Below are 22,787 nucleotides of genomic sequence, written 5' to 3'. Positions count from 1 at the left end.
TCATCACAGCCGTACAGTGCAGAAAATAGGGTGTGAATGTTTGCCACGGTGATGAGTGATGACGGAGACTGCCCCCTCCCTTCCCTCTCTCGTCTATTCTTTTACCCACCGCTGAAGCACCATCTGGGGCAGAGAGAGAGGTGTTACCGGGAGCCAGCCACTGACGATTAACATGGCATAAAGAACAGGCTCTCGCTAACCACGGGCGTGCGCCTATTATTAAATCATACGCAGGTTGTGAGCGACATAATGGTCTTGTCATAAAGAGCTTGTGCAGTCAAGTGTGGATACTTTCTGTGCATGTTTACTTATTGATGCAATGTAGTACATCAATAAATTAGGCATGACTGAATATTCATACCCCTGTATATGTCATTGTATTGTATAGTGCTAATGTTTGCTGTTGTATTACTTGTACTCAGTATTACAGATAGACCGTTATTGTTTTTTTTCATGGCCGATGCTGACACAGATTATTTAGAATCCAGGTAAACCAATTTCCGGTAAGTTCTGGCAATATTTTTTAACATAAAACATAAAAACATAAACAAGAAACATAAAGGAGCCAGGTCAAGTTATTAAAATTAATGTCATTCATTATCACCTCCAGAACATAAATCATAGACTACAACACATGAACCAGGACTGAACCAGGACTAAAACAGGACTGAACCAGGACTGAACCAGGTCTAAAACAGGACTGAACCAGGTCTAAAACAGGACTGAACCAGGACTGAACCAGGACTAAAACAGGACTGAACCAGGACTAAAACAGGACTAAAACAGGACTCAACCAGGACTGAACTAGAACTGAACCAAGATTAAACCAGGTTTAAACCAGGACTAAACCATGAATGAACCAGGACTAAAACAGGACTCAACCAGGACTCCACCTGGATTAAACCAGGACTGAACCAGATCTAAACCAGGTCTAAACTAGGACTAAACCAGGATTAAACCAGGACTGAACCAGGACTAAACCAGGACTACACCAGGACTAATCTTGGACTAAACCAGCACTGCACCAGGACTACACCAGGACTACACCAGGACTACACCAGGACTACACCAGGACTACACCAGGACTACACCAGAAGTGAACCGACTCTAAACTAGAACTAAACCAACACTAAGCCAGCACAAAACCAAGTCTAAACCAGGTCTGAACCAGGACAGTTCTGGTTTAGTCCTATTTTATTCCTGGTTCAGTCCTGGTTTAGTCCTGGAATCAGTCCTGGGTTAGTCCTTGTATAGTCCTGGGTTAGTCCTGGTTTAATCCTTGTTCAGTCCTGGTTTAGTCCTGGTTGAGTCCTGGTCCCTCATGTCACAGGTCACCTGTAGGACAGTACTGCAGATATCATGAGCCTATGAAGGTTGTTTCCACCATTGTCAATCGCTCCTGTTTGACATTTAAATTGTAGGATATTTTATTTTTGTTTTTTTATATCTGACATCAGGAGAAGTGCTTGGACGGCGTACCCCCCGCGTACCACGCTCACTACACCCCTGCTTTTTTTAAGCATACACCTTTAAGAGAGCCGTGTACTCTCACTTTGTGCATTATCTCTTCATATTAAAGTGTTCAAACAAAAAAGCTTTGTGTGTATTTTTAGGCAGCAGATGTGACTGGCTGCAAAGAAGGGCATCTGACTGAAAAAAAAAATAATGAAATCACCGTGCTGCTGGTTCACACTTGCAATTCCAAAACAAAAAGACGATTTTAAAATGTGTTGCATTCTTAACAGTGTTAGTTTTGCTTTGAGGCACAGTACCTGATATTTACAGTCATAGTCAAGTGAAAAACAGAACTAATCTGATTTAAATTGTATGAAAGTTACACATTCTGAACCTCTTACTAACAACTACTAGCATGCTAACAGCACACCAGCCTTACTTTCTGGTTTGTGGACAATAAAAACACTTAATAATTAGTTGCAGAGGTTAGAGAGCAGCTTTAATATTAAAATGCATCCATATTTTTGTACAATTTTGTCCTATTATAATGACCTAATTAGATTTTTTGTTAATTACTTTTACTTGTTTTAGATATTAGAGTTTTTAATCCATAAAAACATGTCATAAATCAATGTTAAATATCCACAGAATATGGAAACCTCACTTCACATCTCCAAACTCCATGTATCTTCTCTATTATCTTTGCAGCAGGAGCGTGATTTTCAAATGTGCCAAAAACTGACGTAATTTCCAGAGTGACGAAGGAGGGCCCTTTTGTGTTTCCCGATTTAGCCGCAGCCCCCCGAACCTAAATACAAGCACGAGAGTCTCATTAATTTGTCTTTTGTGAACCAAGCGCGGTGCTCGGAGCGTGACATCATCGGTGGAGCTGCGCCATGGCGACCGGTTACCATAGAAATGTTCCTATCATGATGAAAAGATGAGATGGTATTGTACAGCAAGGGTGGGAATTTTTGTGGGTTTCTTGAAATAAGCAATGGACTCATTTCAACAATTCCGAAAAAATGCGTAATTGTGAGTTGAGGACGGCAAAAAAAAAAGGAAAAAAAAGTGCAGTTTGTTCTTTAAAAGTGCATTGCATCACTTTTTTTGGGTGGCCAGTCTATCAAAACGTCTTTCACTGTATGGGTTTAAACCTTTCTATCTCCATGGAGCCCAAACTGGACCAAGTTACAGGTCAGATCTGTGGAGAGGCGACCCTGCTCACAGTCAGAATGTTGCTTTTCTAGGTATTTCTGAGCTATAAAACCACTTATAACTGAATAAATGTAAAGTAGAGCTGTTTAATGTCATACTGTGATGACGGAACCCCAACCGAAAAGTTACATAGTGCACCTTTAAAGGAGACATATGGTATTTTTCATGTATTTCGTATTAAACTATAACAAATGTAGATGTTTTGTATGTTGTTAGCTGCAGATCGTTATATTGATTTAGATGGCTTAATAATAGAAACAGGTTCACTTCCTGTTCCAGCTGATTTCACTGTAGTAAGCAGAGGATTGAATTTACATGTTTGACCCGGAGTCTGATCTTTTTTTTTTTTTTTATTATTATTAATAAACGAAAATAAGAACAGAGCTGTTTCCATAGTGACAAGCAGGTAGCAGACAATCTACCTGAGAAGTTCCATAGTTCACTTAATAAAAACTGGATGTAACAATATGCAAATCTCTCAGTTCGATATTATCACGATATGCATCTCACGGTACGATATTTATTGCGATATTTTGGAGAGGCTGATGTAATTGTAGATAGGACACGTTTCTGCTTTTAAAATAACTTGACAAGATTTTGGTGTGAATTATTTCCATCATAATCCCAAGAATTCAAGTAAAAAACATATTTCTTCATGTTGTTTGCACTGAAATGAATCATGGGATATGTAGTTCCCCATGTTTATAAGCTGTTGCTACTATAAAACCATGTATTTAAGCAAAGGAACTTCAAATTCGATATCACGATATGTCGATTATTGTTACATCCCTAGTGTGTTTGATTTCTTATTTATTTCATCTCCAAAACAACATTTGAGATATGATCAGTTTCTCGATATAACTCCCTTTTTTCCTGTATTCTGTATACAGCTGGATCAGGCCCTCTGTAGCTCATTGCTCATCTATCATTTATAACAAAATTGACATTTCTCTCACCTTAGATTTACAGAGTTTATAGTGCTTCAGTCACTGATTTTACAAAAAGCTGCTGTTTTTTAGTTTTTAAGTTTTTCTTCATTTTTTTCTCCTCATAAGCAGCCATATTTGTTTTGATACAGATAGACCATGTGTGTCCCTGATTGGCTAATCCACCTGTCAATCAACTCAATAGTGACCAGATCAGAAAGTACTGAAGAAGTACTGTATGTACTCTTGATCACAGGGAAACTCCCTCGCATATGTTCATGTACTTGCAGCTACACTAGTCAGTTCCTAGTGGTGGATGAAGTACCCACTTTTGTTACTTAAGTAAAAGTATAGATAAAAGTGTCACATGAAAAAAAAAATTAAATAAAATAAGTATTTTTGCAGAGATTATTAGAATTTTAAAGCATCAAATATAGTTATTTTGGTAAAGAATTTTGCTTATTTTAAGTGATTCAACTGATTTCTTCAATTTTCTAGCTGTTTTTGTGTATTTGTGTATTTGGCTTGCTTAAAGTTGTGATAATGTTGTGGTAAACCAGGACTAAAACAGGAGAGCAAGAGAGAGATCTCCAAGCCCATGGAGTAGGGTTACGCAAAGTGCGATCGGGCAATGGCTGTGCTTAGCCCCATGGGGTGTGGAGCTCTGTGCCGGTCCTTTCACCCACGGTCACCTGACAGTCTACACAGGTGTACCTCTGGGCCCATCTCACAACTCAGGCCTGGTTAAGTTCTGGTTTAGTCCTGGTTTAGACCTGGTCTAGTCCTGTTTTAGTACTGTTTTAGTCCTGGTTTAGTCCTGGTCTAGTCCTGTTTTAGTCCTGGTTCAGTCCTGGTTTAGTCCTGGTTTTAGTCCTGTTTTAGTCCTGTTTTAGTCCTGTTTAGTCCTGGTTCAGTCCTGGTTCAGTCCTGGTTCAGTCCTGGTTTAGTCCTGGTTTAGTCCTGGTTTAGTCCTGGTTTAGTCCTGGTTTAGTCCTGGTTTAGTCCTGGTTCAGTCCTAGCCCCTCAAATGGCACTATGGGACAGTACTGCAGATATCATGAGCCTATGCAGGTTGTTTTCACCATTACCATGACCATGACCACCATTACTAATTAAAAATTAAAAGTTCAAGTATTCTGCAGAGATTATTAGATTATTTTAAAGCATAAAATATAGTTATTTTCGGTAAAGAATTTTGCTTTTTTAAAGTGATTCAATTGATATCTTAAAACATTTTTAGTTGTTTTTGTGTATTTATGTATTTGATTTGCTGTCAGCAAAGTCAGCAGGTCTCAAACTATAAAGAAAAGTACTTTTTACTTTTCAGTCCAGACCTATAATGTAGTGGTGCAGAAAGTGCAGATACATGCTCTCAAATGTACTAAAGTAAAATTAAAAAGTATCCATTGTAAAACTTATTCAAGTAAAGTACAGATAACTAAATTACTGTACTTTTACTTTTGTACTTCATTACCACTTCATTATTCCACCACTTTCAGCTCAACTCCAGCTTCTACCTTCTCTATTCTCCTGACAACATTGTATTCTTGATCCTCTGTCTGTGCCCTTCATTATTCCAGAGCAGGGCCCCTTCACCACGCTTCTTAAACCTACAGTCTGCAGCTTTATGTCCGTGTCCACCAGACCGTTTCATACACTGTACTTCAGCCTCCAGCTCTTTGCATGTGTGGGCGAAACCTCTCAAGTGTCAGACAGTAATGGCTACAACACGTGTGACCCATTTAGTTTATGTTGACCGAGAGACTGGAGATAAATTTCCTTTGATGTAACTCGTGTGTTTCGGTGTTGTTCAGTAGGCCAGCGGGGGAGCGGGCGTTCACCCAGCCCGCTGCGCCTCGTGCAGCCGCTGTCAGCGAGAACGGAGCAAAAACAGGATTGCAACCTCCATGAATTTTTAAAACAAGGCCAAATGTTGTCTAGGAAAGTGTCTGAGCCGTGTCTGTTTTTTAAAAGTGACAGCTAGAAATGTGAAAATGTAGTGTTGCAATTATGGTGACAAGAAACAGCTCGAGTTTAAAGTTACACCTGGGAGTCTGTCAGCTGCTTTTTTTATGGTTATGTCATTGCTCTAGCTGGAATGTTCCATAGAAAGCTTTAATACTACACTGTGAGGACCATTTTTTTATCTAAACAAAAAAACACATCCAGACTTACGTGCAAAACTTTTCTTAAACATCTCTGACGAAAAATTTGCCTACACTTACATTCTTGTGGGCATGTATTTACAAAGGAGCACTTTTGTCCTTAGGGGTACGAGGGACTTAGGCTTTAAAACCAAACCGGTCTAAAGTCTCCTGGAGGATCTGTCAGGACTGAGCCAGATTATCCTGCTCTGATCTCCGCACAGCTCCATTGCACCAGAGGATTACACCGGCTGGCTGCTTTACCATCTCCTTTGAATGTACCGGGCCTTCAGCTAAACCGTGTGTGTGCATATGTGTGTGTACGTGTGTGTGTGTTATTTGTTGAAGTGGTATGTTAGACTGTAGAGTCTGACACTGTGAAGTTGTCAAAAAACATCGTGATATCTTGCATTTGTAGCACTGGAAGCAGTTGGGTGCAGCAAAAGGTTTTCAGGTTCTGTTATGGTCTAGTTTGGTGTGGGTGCTATGGGCGGGGCTCAAGGCTTTAAAGGTCCATTACTCAAAATTGACTCTTGTGAGCTTTAAGCCATGTTAGAATGTTGTTATCTCATGGCAAAAGAAGAAATTCAATTCGTCAACCGGACAAAAGTATTTTGGTTGAATACGTTTTGCAGTTCATCCAAGCTGCTTCTTCTGTTCAGTTCTGGTCAAAATTCTGATACTTGATTGGTTGTTATCTCATCAGAAACATACCTTTTAAAGACTATATTTTTAAACTATTTATTCTTATTATTATTTATGCTGCTGTTGACGTGGACCTGAGTGCAGTGTTTCGTTTCTGTGTATTTTTATACTGAAATGACAAATAAATTCTGATTCTGGTTCTGATTCTGATACCTGGAGTTGTGTTTTGTTTCATTCACATGTGTCTGAGTAACCTTTTATTATTAGTCTGTCTACATCTCCAAAGCTCAAAATACTCTGTTCCACCTTGTGATGTCATGTAGTGTTAGTTTTTAATTGCAGCTTTTGCTCTTTTCTTGTTTTGGAATAATCTAAATGATTCTCGTGAAGGGGTATGGAGATTAAAAACACAATGGAGCACTTCCTGTATTATCACATGACATCACAAGGTGGAAGAGTGTGTTTTCTGTTTGAGAGAAGAACTCTTAAACATGTGTGAATCAAACAAAACACAACTCCACATATGTTTGTGATGAGGAAACAGCATTATAACACATCAGAAAATAGTGTAAGATGGGCTCTTTAAATGTGTTTATTGTGTAATCTTCAAGTTGCACTGTGTAACTGATGTCTCCATGGAAATGTGGCTGCTTTGCCTGGAATGTTCCACAGCATGGCATTACATGTTGTGCCTGATTTGGAGTCTGGCTTTGTATGGGTTCTGTTGGTGGTACTGAAGCCTTTAAATGTGTTTAATCTATAACAGGGGTCTCCAACCTGTAGCTTGGGAGATACCAGCAGCTCTCCAGCCCTTCCAAGTAGCTCACCAAAGGATTCCCCAATTAAACCAGTGCGCTGAATAACAAAACTTTGGTTATTAAATACCATTTTGAAGTCCAACTTTCTGCACTAATAAATGGACAATGGTTTGTTTTATAGGCACATAATTGTACCCAAAGGCTCGCCTTCTTTCTTATAATTGTCTCAAGTTCTTGCGGTCGTTAAAATGAGTATCTCTCTGGCATTTTTGTTTTGTAAAGTTAGCTCAGCAGAGGAAAAAGGTTGGAGACCCCGATCTATAATCTTAAAAGTGCAAAATGAACTTTTCTGATGGAGGATCTGGCACCTGTTTGTCTTCAATGAGATGTCACTGTTTTCCTGGAATGTTCCACAGTATGGCATTGAATATATTGCAGGTTTTTATACCTGTTTTAGAAATACCTGGGAAAAAAATGCATTCTTATTGTGAGCTGGAGTTGCTCGAAAAATCATTATCACGATTATTTTGGTCAATATTCAAATCACGATGATTCAAATGATTATTTTTTTAGTTACACGGTGCATTTATGCAGCATTTCTCTCTCTCTCTCAAAAAAAAAAGAAAAAAAACACTTTGCTATTGATAATTTACACAAGACTGAAAATAAATATAAAAAACACAAATATATACAAATATGAACCTTAGAGAAGTTTTATGATGTATAAAACATGAATAAAATATACTTTGAACAAGAGATAATTGACACAGAAAAACATAAATGTATCTCTATATTTGAAAAATGAAATAAATATACTTATTTATATTTTAAAAAATCAAAATAAACTTTTTATTGTGTTAAATCATTTCAACTCGATTATATGAGGTTGGACATCGTTTGACACACAAATTTCGAAATCGCGATCAAAATTCAATTAATCAACAGCCTTACTCTGAGCACACTTGCCGCTCCATAGATCTTAACTCGGCCTGGTGGCATCATTTGCTTGTCTCCATGGAAAAAAACAACCAAAAAAAAATGTAAATTCAGTGCCATATTGTAGAACATTCTGGGCAAAGTAATAACATCTCCTAGCAGGTTGCCAACAACTAGACCAGAAAAGTACCACAACACACCTTTAACATGACAAAAAGTGAACCTTATTTCCCCTGCTTCACCTTATCTTACTTTGCCTCACCTCACGTAATGACATTGAGAGCAGAATAAAGCCGCACAATGACTTTATTGTTTTCCGTTCTTTACAAACTGTGGCGTGTGCATGTATTTGCTCACCCGACACCACGATGAAAGCGCCCAGTCAGCCCAGGGTGCTGACCCCGATTAGGTAACACACGGCTCCCTTCCTCCGTGTATGGGACCTTAGCTGTCGCCGCGGTGATCCCCACGTGAGGAGCCGCTAACTCTATAAAAACCCCGTGAACAAAAGATGGTGTCAACACTCGATATGCCCCACTGTGGAGGCTGCAGAGAGAGGGAGAGAGAGATGAGGGAGAGAAAGAGGTAGAGAGGCGGGGAGGGGAGGTTGACGGACAGAGAGAGGAAGGGAGGGTTTTGCTTTGCCATATGGTTCTCTCTCTAGACAAAATACACAGATATACTCAACATTATTGGGCCAAAGTAGGGCTGCTCAACATATCTCTATGAAAATCACAATTTGACTTGGCACAATTATAAAATCTCAAAGGCTGCAATTGTTTTGAGAATAGAATGTCCTCTGCAAAGAACAAAATATCCAGTCTTTTAATAGATGTCTTATTCTTGTAATTATTTCTCTATAAACATGGCACAGTGACACACATAAGACTAAAATACACCAAGTTAAATGAAATTATAATTATCATCAATCAAATGTTTATGTGTAATGTAATTTAAAGGTGCACTGTGTAACATTTCTGGTGGCGGGTTTGCCATATGCACACTTAGGCCCCGTCCACACTAGTACGTTTTTGAGTCGTTTTCGTTGTGGATGCAGTAAGTTCCACACTAATCTGATTCAAAACGGCTCCAGAGACGGAACGATCTGGTGCCGCCAGCTCCCACAAATTCATCTGAGCGGATCTGATCCGGTACTGTGACGCCTGAAAACGCTGATATGCTGACGTAGGTCTATGCGCCGCAAAGTAATTCATCACCAAAACACTAAGAGGCTAGAATATATGTCCATTCATATATACGGTCTGTGTGTATGACCTGCAGACGTATAATCTCTGAAAAGCATGAACCATCTCCAACATGACAGAAGCACAGAACAGACTCACCATCAGCAGAACACCCCTCTGTCACAGAAAGAACATTCATATTCCATTGCATCAGCGCACAATAGCGAGCTGTTTTTTGAGCTCTTAGTTTATGCAAATTAGCCATGCAGTTTTAAGTTTAGTTTCTGTAAAACGTAAACAAATATGCTCAAAGCTGTGGGGATAGGGAAGGATTGCGGACACAGAAACGACACGCCTGGATGCAGATCGTTTTCGATACAGTGATACTGTGATTTGTTTCAGTGTAAACGAAGTCTTAATGCTTTGCCTAGAACAGGGGTCTCCAACCTGTAGCTCGGGAGCCAGAAAAGTTACGCACTGCACCTTTTATTGCATTGTTCTCAAAGACTGGTTTGTGACTCTCAAGTGGGTTGCAAGAGATTTTTTTGGGGGGTCGCCTTGTCTCGATCTACATGTAGGTCTGCAATATACTATATACAAATAGATGACTTATGGAGACCTTTTATTGCTTTCATTGTTTAATACTTGAGTATTACTAATTGTTCAGACATGATCACTCATTAATGTTCAATAATGGTCAAATCCACCTTTATTTTACTTTTAACATATGGGTCCCCAGAAAAAAAGTTTGGGAAACACTGTTTTATTGATTTTATATTATGTAATTATTTAAAGGGCCCATATTACACTATTTTCTGTTATAATGTATCACAAATAGACCTGGAGTTGTGTTTTGTTTCATTCACACATGTTTAACACACAAACCCTGCATATTGAGTATGAGTTCTTCTATCAGTTAGAAAACACTCCGCTCCACTTTGTGATGTCATGCGATGATACAGGAAGTGCTTCACTGTGTTTTGAACTCCATACACCTTCATTAGAATCATTTTGATAATTGTTTTAAGGCCTGAAATTGAGAATCTCTGCTGAACTAAAAGTAAAAGTATTTGTTAACTTCAAAACTACGACTTGACATCACAAGGTAGAACAGAGCATTTTGAGCTTTAGACGTTTAGACAGACTAATAATAAGGGATTACTCAAACATGTGTGAATGAAACAAAACACAACTCTAGGTTTGTTTTTGATGAGGTAACAACATTCTAACATGGGTTAAAGCTCACAAGAGTCAGTTTTGTGTAATATAGCACTTTTAAATGTTTACACAAGACTTCTCTACTACATGTGCTTTACATATTGTGATTGGGTTGTGCACCTGTATGCTTCTTCCAGTCGGATTGAACAATTTGTAGCTTGTTGCTGTATCCTAAGAGGAGACAGCCGGCTCCCTGAACAAACCATTAGTTCACTAATTAGAGCTGAGGCTCATTTAACCAGCAGCACAAGTGAAGGGAACAGTGCACAGAAGTCTGCAGTCAAGTTAAACAAAGACACCAGCTCCTCTGCATGTGTCTGGAACCTTTAAAGAACACTGTTTTCTGGTCTAGGGTATAATGGTGTTTGCTCATCAAAACATACCTGGAGCTCTTCCTTCGCTGCTTCCCATCCCTTCCTCAAAACACTCTGCTCCACCTTGTGATGTCATGTGATAATACATGAAGTGCCCACTGTGTTTTTAAACTCCATTCACCTTTACTTGAATGTTTTGGATGATTTTAGGAATTGTCAATCTCTGCTGAAATAAAGGTAAAAAGTGGTTGTTAACTTGAAAACTACTGCTTCGTGACATCACAAGGTGGAACAGTGCATTTTGAGCTTTGGAGATGTAGACAGACTAAATAAAAGGTTGCTCAAAAATGTGTAAATGAAACAAAACACAACCCCGGGTATGTTTTTGATGGGGTAACTACATTTTAACACAATTAAGCTCTCAAGAGTCAATTTTGTGCAATATAGTATCTTTAAGTGAATCTGATGTAATGATCATATACTCTTTTCATAACACTAACAACCTGGAATGTTCCGCAGTAAATCATTCAGCTCCATGAAAACAAGCAGGTGGCACCACAAGGCCATTCATGATACTGTAGGACAGATCTGTATTTGTTTAGCAATAGAACACTTGTAACTGAATGAATGCAAAATAGATAGTTGTAATGCCATAATGTGAAACATTTCCAGGACTACATCAAGACTAAAACCAGGACTAAACCAGGACCAAACACTGAACCAGGACTAAACCAGGACTACATCAAGACTAAAACCAGGACTAAACCAGGACCAAACACTGAACCAGGACTACATCAAGACTAAAACCAGGCCTAAAACCAGGACTAAACCAGGACTAAACAGACTAAACCAGGACTAAACCAGGACTAAACCAGGACTAAACCAGACTAAACCAGACTAAACCAGGACTAAACACTGAACCAGGACTAAACTAGGGTTAAACTAGGACCAAACACTGAACCAAAAACTAAACCAGGGTTAACCAGGACTAAACCAAGACCAAACACTGAACCAGGACTACATCAAGACTAAAACCAGGACTAAACCAAGATTAAACACTGAACCAGGACTAAACCAGGACTAAACCAGCGTTAAGGACTAAACCAGGACTAAACACTGAACCAGGATTAAACCAGGACCTTCATCAAGACTAAAACCAGGACTAAACTAGGACCTAACACTGAACCAGGACTAAACCAGGGTTAAACCAGGACTACATCAAGACTAAAACCAGAATTAAACCAGGACCAAACACTGAACCAGGACTGAACCAGGACTAAACCAGGACTAAATCAGTGTTAACCAGGACTAAACCAGGGTTAACCAGGACTAAAAGAGGGTTAACCAGGACTAAACCAGGACTTACATCATGACTAAAACCAGGACCAAACACTGAACCAGGACTAAACCAGAACTACATCAAGACTAAAACCAGGACTAAACCAGGACTAAACCAGGACTAAACCAGGACTAAACCAGGACTAAACCAGGACTAAACCAGAACTAAAGACTGAACCAGGACTAAACCAGGACTACATCAAGACTAAAACGAGGACAAAAGCAGGACTAAATTAGAACTAAACCTGAACTATCTTCATGGAGACCAAACCAGACCAAGTTAGAGATCAGATCTGTGGAGAGGCGACCCCGCTCACAGTTCAAATGCCTGTTTTTCTTGGTATTTTTGAGTTATAAAACCACCTGTAACTGAATAAAAGTAAGAGCTGTTTAAAGTCATACTGTGGAACATTCCAGGCAGAGCAAGGACCTATCCATAGAAACAAACAGTAATAAAATATCTAACATAAGTGTCCAGGTTGAGTATGAATGTCTCTCCCCGCTCTTCCTCCTCCCTTTTACTTTTACATTTATTCTGTCTAATAAAACCTCCAGGCTGAAAAAAAAAGATGAAAAAACTGTACTTCTGAGTGGCCGTCTATCATTCAAGCTGTCCATAGGCATAACTCGGCTTTGTTGTTGTGCAGTTTGTGACTCATCGGAGAATACATTGATTAAAAATACATAGTTTCTCTCAACCTTGAAGTACAAAGATGCGTTTGAAAAGAGGAGTCCCTGCGCTGCTGGGTTTTACTGTTGAGTTTCAATGAGGAACTCTGTGAAGATGCAGCTGCCTTCTGTACTACTGCTACTGCTTCAGCCTCTCCTAACACGAACTCTCTCTTTTATTCTCATTTCAGGTGAATGTTGACGACACCATTGAAATGTTGCCCAAATCAAGACGAGCTCTGACCATACAGGAGATAGCGGCGTTAGCGAGGTCTTCTCTGCACGGTAAGATCATGGTCCAGGTTTAGTAGACTCCATTGCCACAACCAGAATGAAAGGGAGATTCATCATCATCATCATCATCATCTTTATTCCGGACTCATGGTCCATTTTAAAAACAGACAAGGGCTACGTTCAGACTGCAGGGTTTAACGCTCAATCCGATGTTTTTGCGAGGTCATTCACATTTCCAATTAAATGTGACTTGTATGTGGTCTCCAGTGTGAACATTAAACAGCCCGAAAGTGTCCCACATGCGCAATGGAGGACACAATGACCTCAACCGCAGTGAGCGTGCTCTGTGTTTACGGAAGTTGTCCAAACATGGACGTGAGCATTGAGCACCTGGAGATTTTAAAGTTCCTCTCGTACCGGAGCCAGAACATGAACAACTTGTTTTAAGGAGGAGATTGAGAAGGAGAAGGATGAGGTTTTTGGCCGTGGCGTTTTGTGGGACAGCGGCAACGTCTGTTGAAAGGAACGTGTGGATGTGGAGATTGAGCCAAGAGTGGTGAGTGGCGATGTGCTTCGCTTCATTGACACGGAGTTCAATAACAATTTTCACCGACTTCAGCGCAGAATAGTGACGTTTGATAACGTGTAGGTCGGACGAATGCGCTTTGGCCGTTCAGATTGAAGTCGCATGTCAAAAGATCAGATATGTATCGGTTTCAGGACCACATATCGAAGTGGCCTGGGTCGCATCTGTGTCATTCAGACTGTCATTAAAACATCAGATACAGGTCACATAGGGGCCAAAAAATCGGATTTGGGTCACTTCAGGCTGCAGTCTGAACGCAGCAAGGACAATGACAATACAAAACAATAAACATTCATGTTTTTAAAAGACAGCCATACCAGTGTCTCCACATACTGGACTGATCTCTTATTGCACTGAATCTAACATTTGTGAGTGACATTATTATTTCATTGTCTGATTTGTCCAGTTTGCAGATAAAACTGTACATTAAAATTCTTAGTGCAGCTTGCAAAGTGTTCACTCCTGCAGTAACAAACATTTCAGTCGCACTCGTCCATCGTGGCCTCCTCAAAAGCACCTGGAAAACGTCATTGTAAGCCACCTGCAGTCTTTGCAAACTGTCTTTTTTATAATGAGTCCAGAGGTGAGCTGTGTACAACGGTGAACAATATGATTTAAACAACAACAACTTTACATCATTTGTACAAGAACCAAACTTACGCATAAGAGTATTTACCTGAGCATAGAGCGCCCTACACTGTCTGTACATATCATCATCATCTGTCATGTCCGCACTGATGATATGCCCAAGATATTTCATTTTAGTTGTAACAGACAAATAAATTAAACAAAAAAACAAAATATGTGTACCTTGAAATTACTATTACTTAAATGTGCACTGTGTAACTTTTTTGGAGAGGGGCCCATTTGTCTCCATGGAGATTTTAATGCCTTGGTTTAATTTGTTCTTCATGTGATTGGGGTCGACTCTCCACAAATCTAACCTGTAACTTTGCTTGCAAGTCTCCAAGGAGATGTTTAAGTTTACGGCCATACTGTGGAACATTCTAGACACATCTCTCCATGGAGCATCTTCAAAGGTATACTATGAAACTTATTGCCAGTGTTATAGTCAAGACCGTACTAATCGAGACCAAGACCAGTCTGAGACCACAGGATTCCCAAGACCAGGACAAGACCAAGACTTTTAAAGGCAGAGACCAAGACAAGACCGAGACCACGACAAAATAAAGCCCAAATCGAGACCATCTTTGTCATTTTTGACATGTATTTGTATTTTACAGTTATTTTGGCACATGCATATCAATGTTTTTACAAATCTAACTCCATTTTATCTGATTAATGTTCATTTAATCTTAAAATAAGCCAAGCAAACTGTACTGCACTTAAACACTTCGTCCCTTTTTGGACCATCACCCACAGTTTGAGAGCCACTTCTTTAAAAGAACTTCCACTGGCACTTTACACAAAACTGTGACAAAAGTGAAGAAAGTGGGTAGGATTTTAAAACTGTTTTGTCAAGATTCTGACTGGAGTTACATTCTCTTACTGGTTTTGCAGTGGTATTTACCAGCCTCTGCACATTTTCCAAACGCACGTCGTGACAAATACAGATGCATTTGTGCACTTTTATGAGGCAAACTCCAGCCACATGTAAGAAGTTTATTACTGACAGCAGCGGTAATAATGAAATATGATCGCACTTGACGAGTGTCAGACCTCGAATCTGAGACTAGACGGAATCCAAGCGCCTTCAAGACCGAGACAAGGCCGAGTCCAAATGCGGTCAGGTCCGAGACGAGACCAAGACCATAAAAAAAGGGTCTCGAGGCCGCTCTCAAGACCAAGACCGGTCTCAAGTACTACAGCACTAGTTATTGCTTTGCCTGTTATGTTCCACAGTATGTCTCTAAACTTCTACTTTGCATTTTTCTGTCGTTTTTACTGCTTAAAAATACCCAAGGAAAACTTGAATTCTTATTGTGAGCAGAGTTGCCTTTCCACTAGGGATGTAACGATATGCAAATCTGTCGGTACGATATTATCACGATATGCATCTCATGGTATGATATTTATTACGATATTTTGGGGAAGCTTATATAATTGTAGATGGGATGCTTTTTTGCTTTTAAAATAACTTGACAAGATTTTGGTGTTAATTTCATGTTGCTGAAATGAATTATGGGATACGTAGTTCCCAATGTTTATAAGCTATTTCTAGTATAAAAATGCATTTAAGCAAAGGAACTTGTAATTTGGTATATTGTGATGCCCCACAGTATTAATGTGAGACGTTTGACGATGCGATATCACGATATTTTGGTTATTGTTACATCCCTACTTTCCACAGATCTGACCTGTAAACTTGGCCAATTTGCATTACCATCTTGTCCCAATAAGGATACATACGTTTTTTGCCTTACTGTCTAATATTCCAACAATAACATCTCCATGGAGACTAAAAGGTTATGGACCCTCCAAAAGAAAAGTTACAGAGTACCTATAAGTCTGTTTAGTACTGGTTTGAGCCTAGTTAAGTCTCGTTTGGTTAAATTCTAGTCTTGTTTTGGTCATGGTTTAGTTTAAGTTCTGGTTTAGTCCAAGTTAAGCACGACGTTGATGTGTTTTGTATGCAAATGTGAACACACTCATTGAGATTAAATAGAAATATATAAATTCAGTGCCATATTGTAGAACATTCCAAACAATGCTTTAACATTTCTTTGCAGGTTGCTGATGGCTGCACCAGAAAAGTTACGCAATTCCCTTTTAACAAAACAAAAAACTGACCTTAGTTTACCTCCCTCACCTTATTTTACTTCACCTCATTGAGATCCGATTACACTCACATTAAAAAAAGGAAACAAAAAGTAAACTGTAAAACATATCTATAAGCTGCCTCAGAGCGTATAGTATTCATTGTTATATTATCCAACGAGGTAACATATCTCCTTTTCACAGTAAGTCAAACTATGCAGAAGAATAATTTATTTATAAAATTACTCCAGGAATCGCACGCCTCCTATGTAACTCAAGCCATCACTTCCCACCTCGAGCCGCCAGCTTACATGCTCTAACCTTGCATGTTTAAGGGCGTAGGCGTCCTCATGTTTCTCTGTTTTTCCTCAGGCATCTCCCAGGTGGTGAAGGACCATGTGACCAAGCCCACCGCCATGGCTCAGGGTCGCGTGGCTCACCTGATCGAGTGGAAGGGCTGGTGTAAACCCATGGACACGCCGGCTCTAGAGTCCGACTTCAACTCCTACTCGGACCTGAGCGAGGGAGAGCAGGAGGCACGCTTCGCCGCAGGTAACGCCACACCTATCCCTGCTCCGTCTTTAAGGATGGGATGAGATAACGTACAAGCAGTGGTGGAAGAAGTATTCAGTTTTGTTACTTAAGTAGAAGTACCGATGCCTTGTTTATTTTAATAGTTTTGCATGGGAAATATATTTTTTATCGACCAATGCCAGAGTCCTGCACGGGTCCATTTTTGGAGACCCGCGCAGTACAGTACCGCACCCATTAAACTGAATACTTTGAATGCATATTTTCTATAGTTGAGCATAAAATAAATATTCGTAAACTTTTCAATCAGTCTAATCGTACTTAACATGTATTGTGTGTATTTTATCCATCAGAATACGGATTGAAAAGTTATGACATCAAGAATTACAACCACGAAATGAAATGAAATGGTTACGCTTTTTTCATTACGAATAGGAATTCTGATGTGACTTTACTGTCAAAAATACCTTATCTCTTCACAGGCATTTTTTTATTAGGCAGAAGACTGAACCAGGCCTGAACAAGGAGTAAAATAGGACTATATCAGGACTATATCAGGACTAACCTAGGACTGATCCCAGGACTAACCTAGGACTGATCCCAGGACTAAAACAGGACTAAACCAGGACTGACTGTTGTGTAGACCGTCGAGTGACCGCAGGCGAAAGGACCGGAGCAGAGATCCGCGCCCCACGATGCTAAGCAACCGTCACCCAATTGCGCTTTCCAGACACCCTGCTTCACGCCTCGGGGTTCCCTCTCTCTCTCTCTCTCTCTCTCAAGTCCAAGTTTAGTCCTGGTTTAGACTTGGTTTAGTCTTGGTTAAGACCTGGTTTAGTCCTGGTTTAGATCTGGTTTAGATTTGGTTTAGTCCTGGTTTAGTCCTGGTTTAGTCCTGACCCGCCTGTGTGTAATTACCACATGCCCATAAAATTCCAGAACATTAAAACCCGCCCGTTTCAGCAACTCTTCGCTGGTACCCGACCCGGTGCAGGACTCTGACTTTTGCACGATCTAGACAATTTCTTTCAAGCTCTTGTCCCACTCCTATTGGTCTGATCTGAGAATAATGTGTGAGTAAATACAAAAGATTTCCCCAATATGGAGCCCTTAAATGAAAAGGAACACATCATTTTCTGACACCTTTCTTCATCAACCAAAACATATCTTATCGGTAAAATCCTCCAAAAGGTTTGCCATGTTTCAGCAGCCAATCCTGCACTAGAAAAACATCCAAAAACATCAAAAATCTGCCAAATATACAACTGGACTTACACTACATTTGTGTGAGACCAGTTCTCCTCTGACGACACGAACCTCCACAGAGCGCTGATGGTTTTAGATATGCAGATTATCACCAAAACTCAGGATTTTCATTAGGAGGATTCTAAAAGTAACACATTTTTACACTCTGGCCAAACATGCTGAAAACTTTCTTCAACCCTAGCCGCTCTTAAAACTCTATGCAGCACTGTCCTCCGTCACAGTATAAGCCTACACATACCTCATTACAGATCGGGAGAAGGGTCACTGTTGTCACCCACTTCCTTTATCTTATGTTGACTGTACCGTATTTTATCTACCAGAATCGGCATGAACTCCTCTCTGTTAATATGAACGATCAACGGCTCCATCTAAGATATTACACCTAATAAACATGTAAGGTCGACTCGTATCCTAATATCTGAATTACACGATGTCCTTGATAGTCATTTACTCCGGACGATACAAGATAAAAGACAGACTTTCGTATATCTCTCTCTGAATCACTCCCATACCCTCCAGACCAGACTCATGATCACTCTGATCCTCTCTAACCTCCTCCTATACTCTCCTATCTCCTCCATTATTTTGCCTCTTCACTCTTTCTGCATGTCTCCCTCTCTCTGTCTCTCTCTAGTCGCGCGCTCTGTTCTCACTCTGTCTTTGTCTCTCTCTCTCTCTCTAGCTCTCTCTGTCTTTCATTCTAGCTCTCTCTCTCTTACTCTAGCTTTCTCTCTCTTTCTCCCCCCTCTCTCTTCTTCTCTTTATCTCATTCTAGCTTTCTCTCCCCATCTCTTTCTCTCCCTCTTTGTTATTTCTTTCTCTCTCTGTTTCTCTGTTCTCTTTCCCCCTTTTCTTTTTCTCTCTCTCTCTTTCTCTCTCTCTCTCTCCCTCTGTGTTCTTTCTCTCTCTCCCTCTCTCTCTCTGTGTTCTTTCACTTTGTCCCTCTCTCTGTCTTCTTTCTTTCTCTCACACTCTGTCACTCTCTCTTAGTGTTCTTTCTCTCTCTCCCTCTTCCTCTGTGTTTCTCTCTCTCTCTCTCTCTCTCTCTGCCTCCCTCTCTGTGTTCTTTCTCTTTCTCCCTCTCTCTCTCTGCCCTTTCTCCCTCTCTCTCTCCCTCTGTGTTCTTTCTTTCTCTCCCTCTGTCTCTGTTATCTTTCTCACTCTCTCTCCCTTTTTCTCCCTCTGTTGCACTCTCTGTTCACTCTCTCTCTCTTTCTCTCTCTCTCTGTGTTCTTTCTCTCTTCCCTCTCTCTTCATTTCTCTCTCCCTCTTCCTCTGTGTTCTCTCTCTCTCTCTCTCTCTCTCTCTCTCTCTCTCTCTCTCTCTCTCTCTCTCTCTCTCTCTCTCTCTCTGTTCTCTCTCTCTCTCTCTCTCTCTCTCTCTCTCTCTCTCTCTTCAGACTCCCAAGGTTAATTTGCACAGTGAGGTTTTGCTCGTGGCCACATCCACCATGACGGAGCACTTTTTTTTTGTGTGTGTGCACCACCTCTGCTCTGGGTTATTCATCTTCCAGTGATTCCTATAGCTTTTCAAAGACCTTTATCTCTACTCTCTGATGACGTCCATTTTACTGCAGCTCTTTTACCATTACGCTCTAGTCTTTCGGAGTTCAAAACCGTTTCATTCATTATTGCTATGAAACAAAATGAAGCGAGTGAGATCGGAGGGGCTGATGACGCAGATTGGCAGCCTCTCTTCTATCAGTCTGCCCCAGGGCAACTGGAGTGACAATAGGAGTGTGGAGTGAATGAAAAATACACTATAAAGCCTTTTGAATGTCTTACAAAGCTCTGTACAAATCCAATACATTATTAGTATCATTCAATTATGAGCTATAAACATGACAAACGACGACAGTAATGACTCACTTATGATTGTGGTTAGCAATCCAGGTCTGATTCTAAGGTTGTTTTTCAGTATGGAGTTCCCCTCAGGCCTGTCACGATATGTTCCATTTCATTCTATTCCATTATCTTCTGCTTATCTGGGGCCGGGTCGCGGGGACAGCAGTCTGAGCAGGGCCTGATAGAATTCCCTCTCCACACACACTTCCTCCAGCTCGTCCGGGGGGATCCCGAGTTGTTCCCAGGCCAGCAGAGAGACATAGTCCCTCCAGCGTGTCCTAGGTTTTCCCTGGGGCCTCCTCCCGGTGGGACGTGCCCGGAACATTTCTCCAGGGAGGTGTCCAGGAGACATCCGGAACAGATGCCGAGCCACCTCAGCTGGCTCCTTTCGACGTGGAGGAGCAGCGGCTCTACCCCAAGCTACTCCCGTGTGACTGAGCTCCTCACCCTATCTCTAAGGGAGTGCCCAGCCACCCTGCGGAGGAAACTCATTTCGAGCGCTTGTATCCGCGATCTTGTCCTTTTGGTCATTACCCAGAGCTCATGACCATAGGTGAGAGTAGGAATGTAGATTGACGGTAAATCGAGAGCTTCGCCTTTCAGCTCAGCTCCCTCTTCATTACAACAATCACAATGGCCCGATACAGCGACCGCATCACTGCCGACGCTGCACCGATTCCGCCTGTCAATCTCACACTCCATCCTCCCCTCACTCATGAACAAGACCCTGAGATACTTGAACTCCTCCACTTGAGGCAGGGACTCTCCACCCACCCGGAGAGGACAAGCCACCTTTTTCCGGTCGAGAACCATGGCCTTGGACTTGGAAGAGCTGATCTTCATCCCAGCCGCTTCACACTCGGCTGCAAACTGCTCCAGTGCAGTATGATATGTTCAACAGTGATATATCACAAAGAAATATCAAGATACATGATAATATTGAAACTTCTTGCTACTATGCCACTGATACAAAGCAGAATAATCCCAGTAAAATCTTTATACAGCATGAGCTGCAACAAATGAATTGCAAAATTAACTAATAATAACCATAGAAGTTAATCTACTCTCTACAGCTCCAATCTTACGTTATTGCATAGAAATGGCAAAAAACTGTACTCGTGATAAATACTGAACCCCAAAAAACCCCAAAAGTCGATATAGTACTTACCATGACAGGCCTAGTCCCTCTTTTTGTAGCGAAGTTGCTATTTCTCCATCTGGGGATTTTTTAACCTAGCTTCTGAAGAATACTGGAAATAATTAACTGTGTTTTAACCTTAACCTCTCTAAAACTGCAGCGTGGGTGGTGTTCACAGTCCAAAATGGTCCAAGGAAGAAATATTTGTACATTTCAAGTCTCTTAAGATGTTAAAAACAAAGAATTAGGGCCCGACTAATATGAATTTTTTTGTAGCCAATATGATACAAATAAAATGGGAGTTGGAGGTGCCAGTAGCCGATATAAAAGCCGATATATTGATGTAAAAATTCACTATAAAGCTTCAATTGATTATAAAACTTAGGTCTGGCTCTACTGGATTTTAAATTGGGTTTGTTTAGGCAACATTTACTGTTATTTTGACTCTTTACAGTCATATTTATAGACAGTAGGTCGGCCTAATGGCATTTTTGCATCACATTCTAGTTAGTAAAGAAAGGAAAAACTGCCGCTATCAGCCTTTAGCGCCGCTGTAATTAATCATATGTGTAAATGCCGATCATTCACACCTCTATTCACTGCTCATTTACATATAAATGCGTGTCTAGTAACGTGTTCATAGCCACTATTGACACTTTACAGTAGGACAATGGAAGAGAAAACGTGTTTATGTGTGGGAGCTACAGCAATGAGACAAAACAATGAGAAAGAATCAAAAGTAGCTTTAAAAACCAACACATTGGCAACACTCAGCGCTCACACAAGCACCTCTCAGATCACAAGTCTACACAAATAAGTTTCCTTTCAATCCTGACTCAAAACAATCGTGTGTAAGCAAGCACATGTGAGTGACATGACTCTGGAGGTGCTTTCAGGGGTAGTACAGCGTCACAGACACAGACAAATTACATCTCTGATAAATACTGATGAGGAGCCACATATTAGTACATTTATCTGTCTGTAAATTGAATCAGTGGACATAATATAGAGAGTCTAAGCTTTATAATGAGGTATAACATGCCCACGTGAACTGTCGGCCCATATCAGCAAGATTTAGGCCGATAGCCGATATGACTCGAAGTGCCCATATCAGCCAATAATACAGGCCAACCAATATTGGTCGGGCTCTACAAATAATACTGTACTTCAAGGTGCACTACCATGGAGATTCTATTGCTTTGCCTGTAATGTTCTAGCCAGGCTGGCACCACCTAGTGCCTCCACTCAATTTCATTTCTCTCCAGCAACTAGATCAGGAATCAAAATACAATAGACGTTTCGCAAAAACCCCAGAGTGCAAGTTTGGGCATCAGTCAATCAGCAAAGAGTGATATATTCAGTGTTGTCAACTATTCCCAAGATCGAGGCTTTAAAGCCAGAATAAAGAGACTGTTTGGTGAATTTTATCAAGGGGAAAGACGTTATTGCCCTTCTTTCTACGGGGATTTGGGAAAAGCTTAATATACCAGTTAGCCCTGTTAGCGGCGCATTACATACATCACGACCAAATAGCAGCGATTGGTTAAATGATAAAAATGACCCGGCTGCGAGGTCAGACAGTTTGTACGAAGTGAAACGAAGTAAAACTGGCTGATGAATCAGGCTAGTAATGTTCCCCAATATGACATTAAACTTATGTAAGAT

At 40.5% G+C, this 22,787-nt stretch overlaps 1 protein-coding gene across 2 annotated transcripts in view; it reads left to right on the top strand.

Annotated features, from left to right (window-relative positions):
* Nucleotides 1–22,787, top strand: part of fam131ab (family with sequence similarity 131 member Ab) — a 55,873-nt gene that overhangs the window by 20,260 nt on the left and 12,826 nt on the right. For both annotated transcript variants that reach the window (XM_055147744.1, XM_055147743.1), the window contains exons 2-3: nt 12,997–13,090; nt 16,716–16,895. In XM_055147744.1, coding sequence (XP_055003719.1) covers nt 13,021–13,090; nt 16,716–16,895 — 250 coding nt within the window. In that variant the 5' untranslated portion in view covers nt 12,997–13,020. The remainder of the gene's footprint in view (nt 1–12,996; nt 13,091–16,715; nt 16,896–22,787) is intronic.

This window comes from Boleophthalmus pectinirostris, unplaced genomic scaffold (genome assembly GCF_026225935.1).
Source record: "Boleophthalmus pectinirostris isolate CB_2022bp ecotype Guang Dong unplaced genomic scaffold, ASM2622593v1 HiC_scaffold_9, whole genome shotgun sequence".
In the NCBI taxonomy this organism is placed as follows: Eukaryota; Metazoa; Chordata; class Actinopteri; order Gobiiformes; family Gobiidae; genus Boleophthalmus; species Boleophthalmus pectinirostris.
Note: the sequence above shows the minus strand (reverse complement) of the source record. Positions and strands in the feature narration are given on the sequence as shown.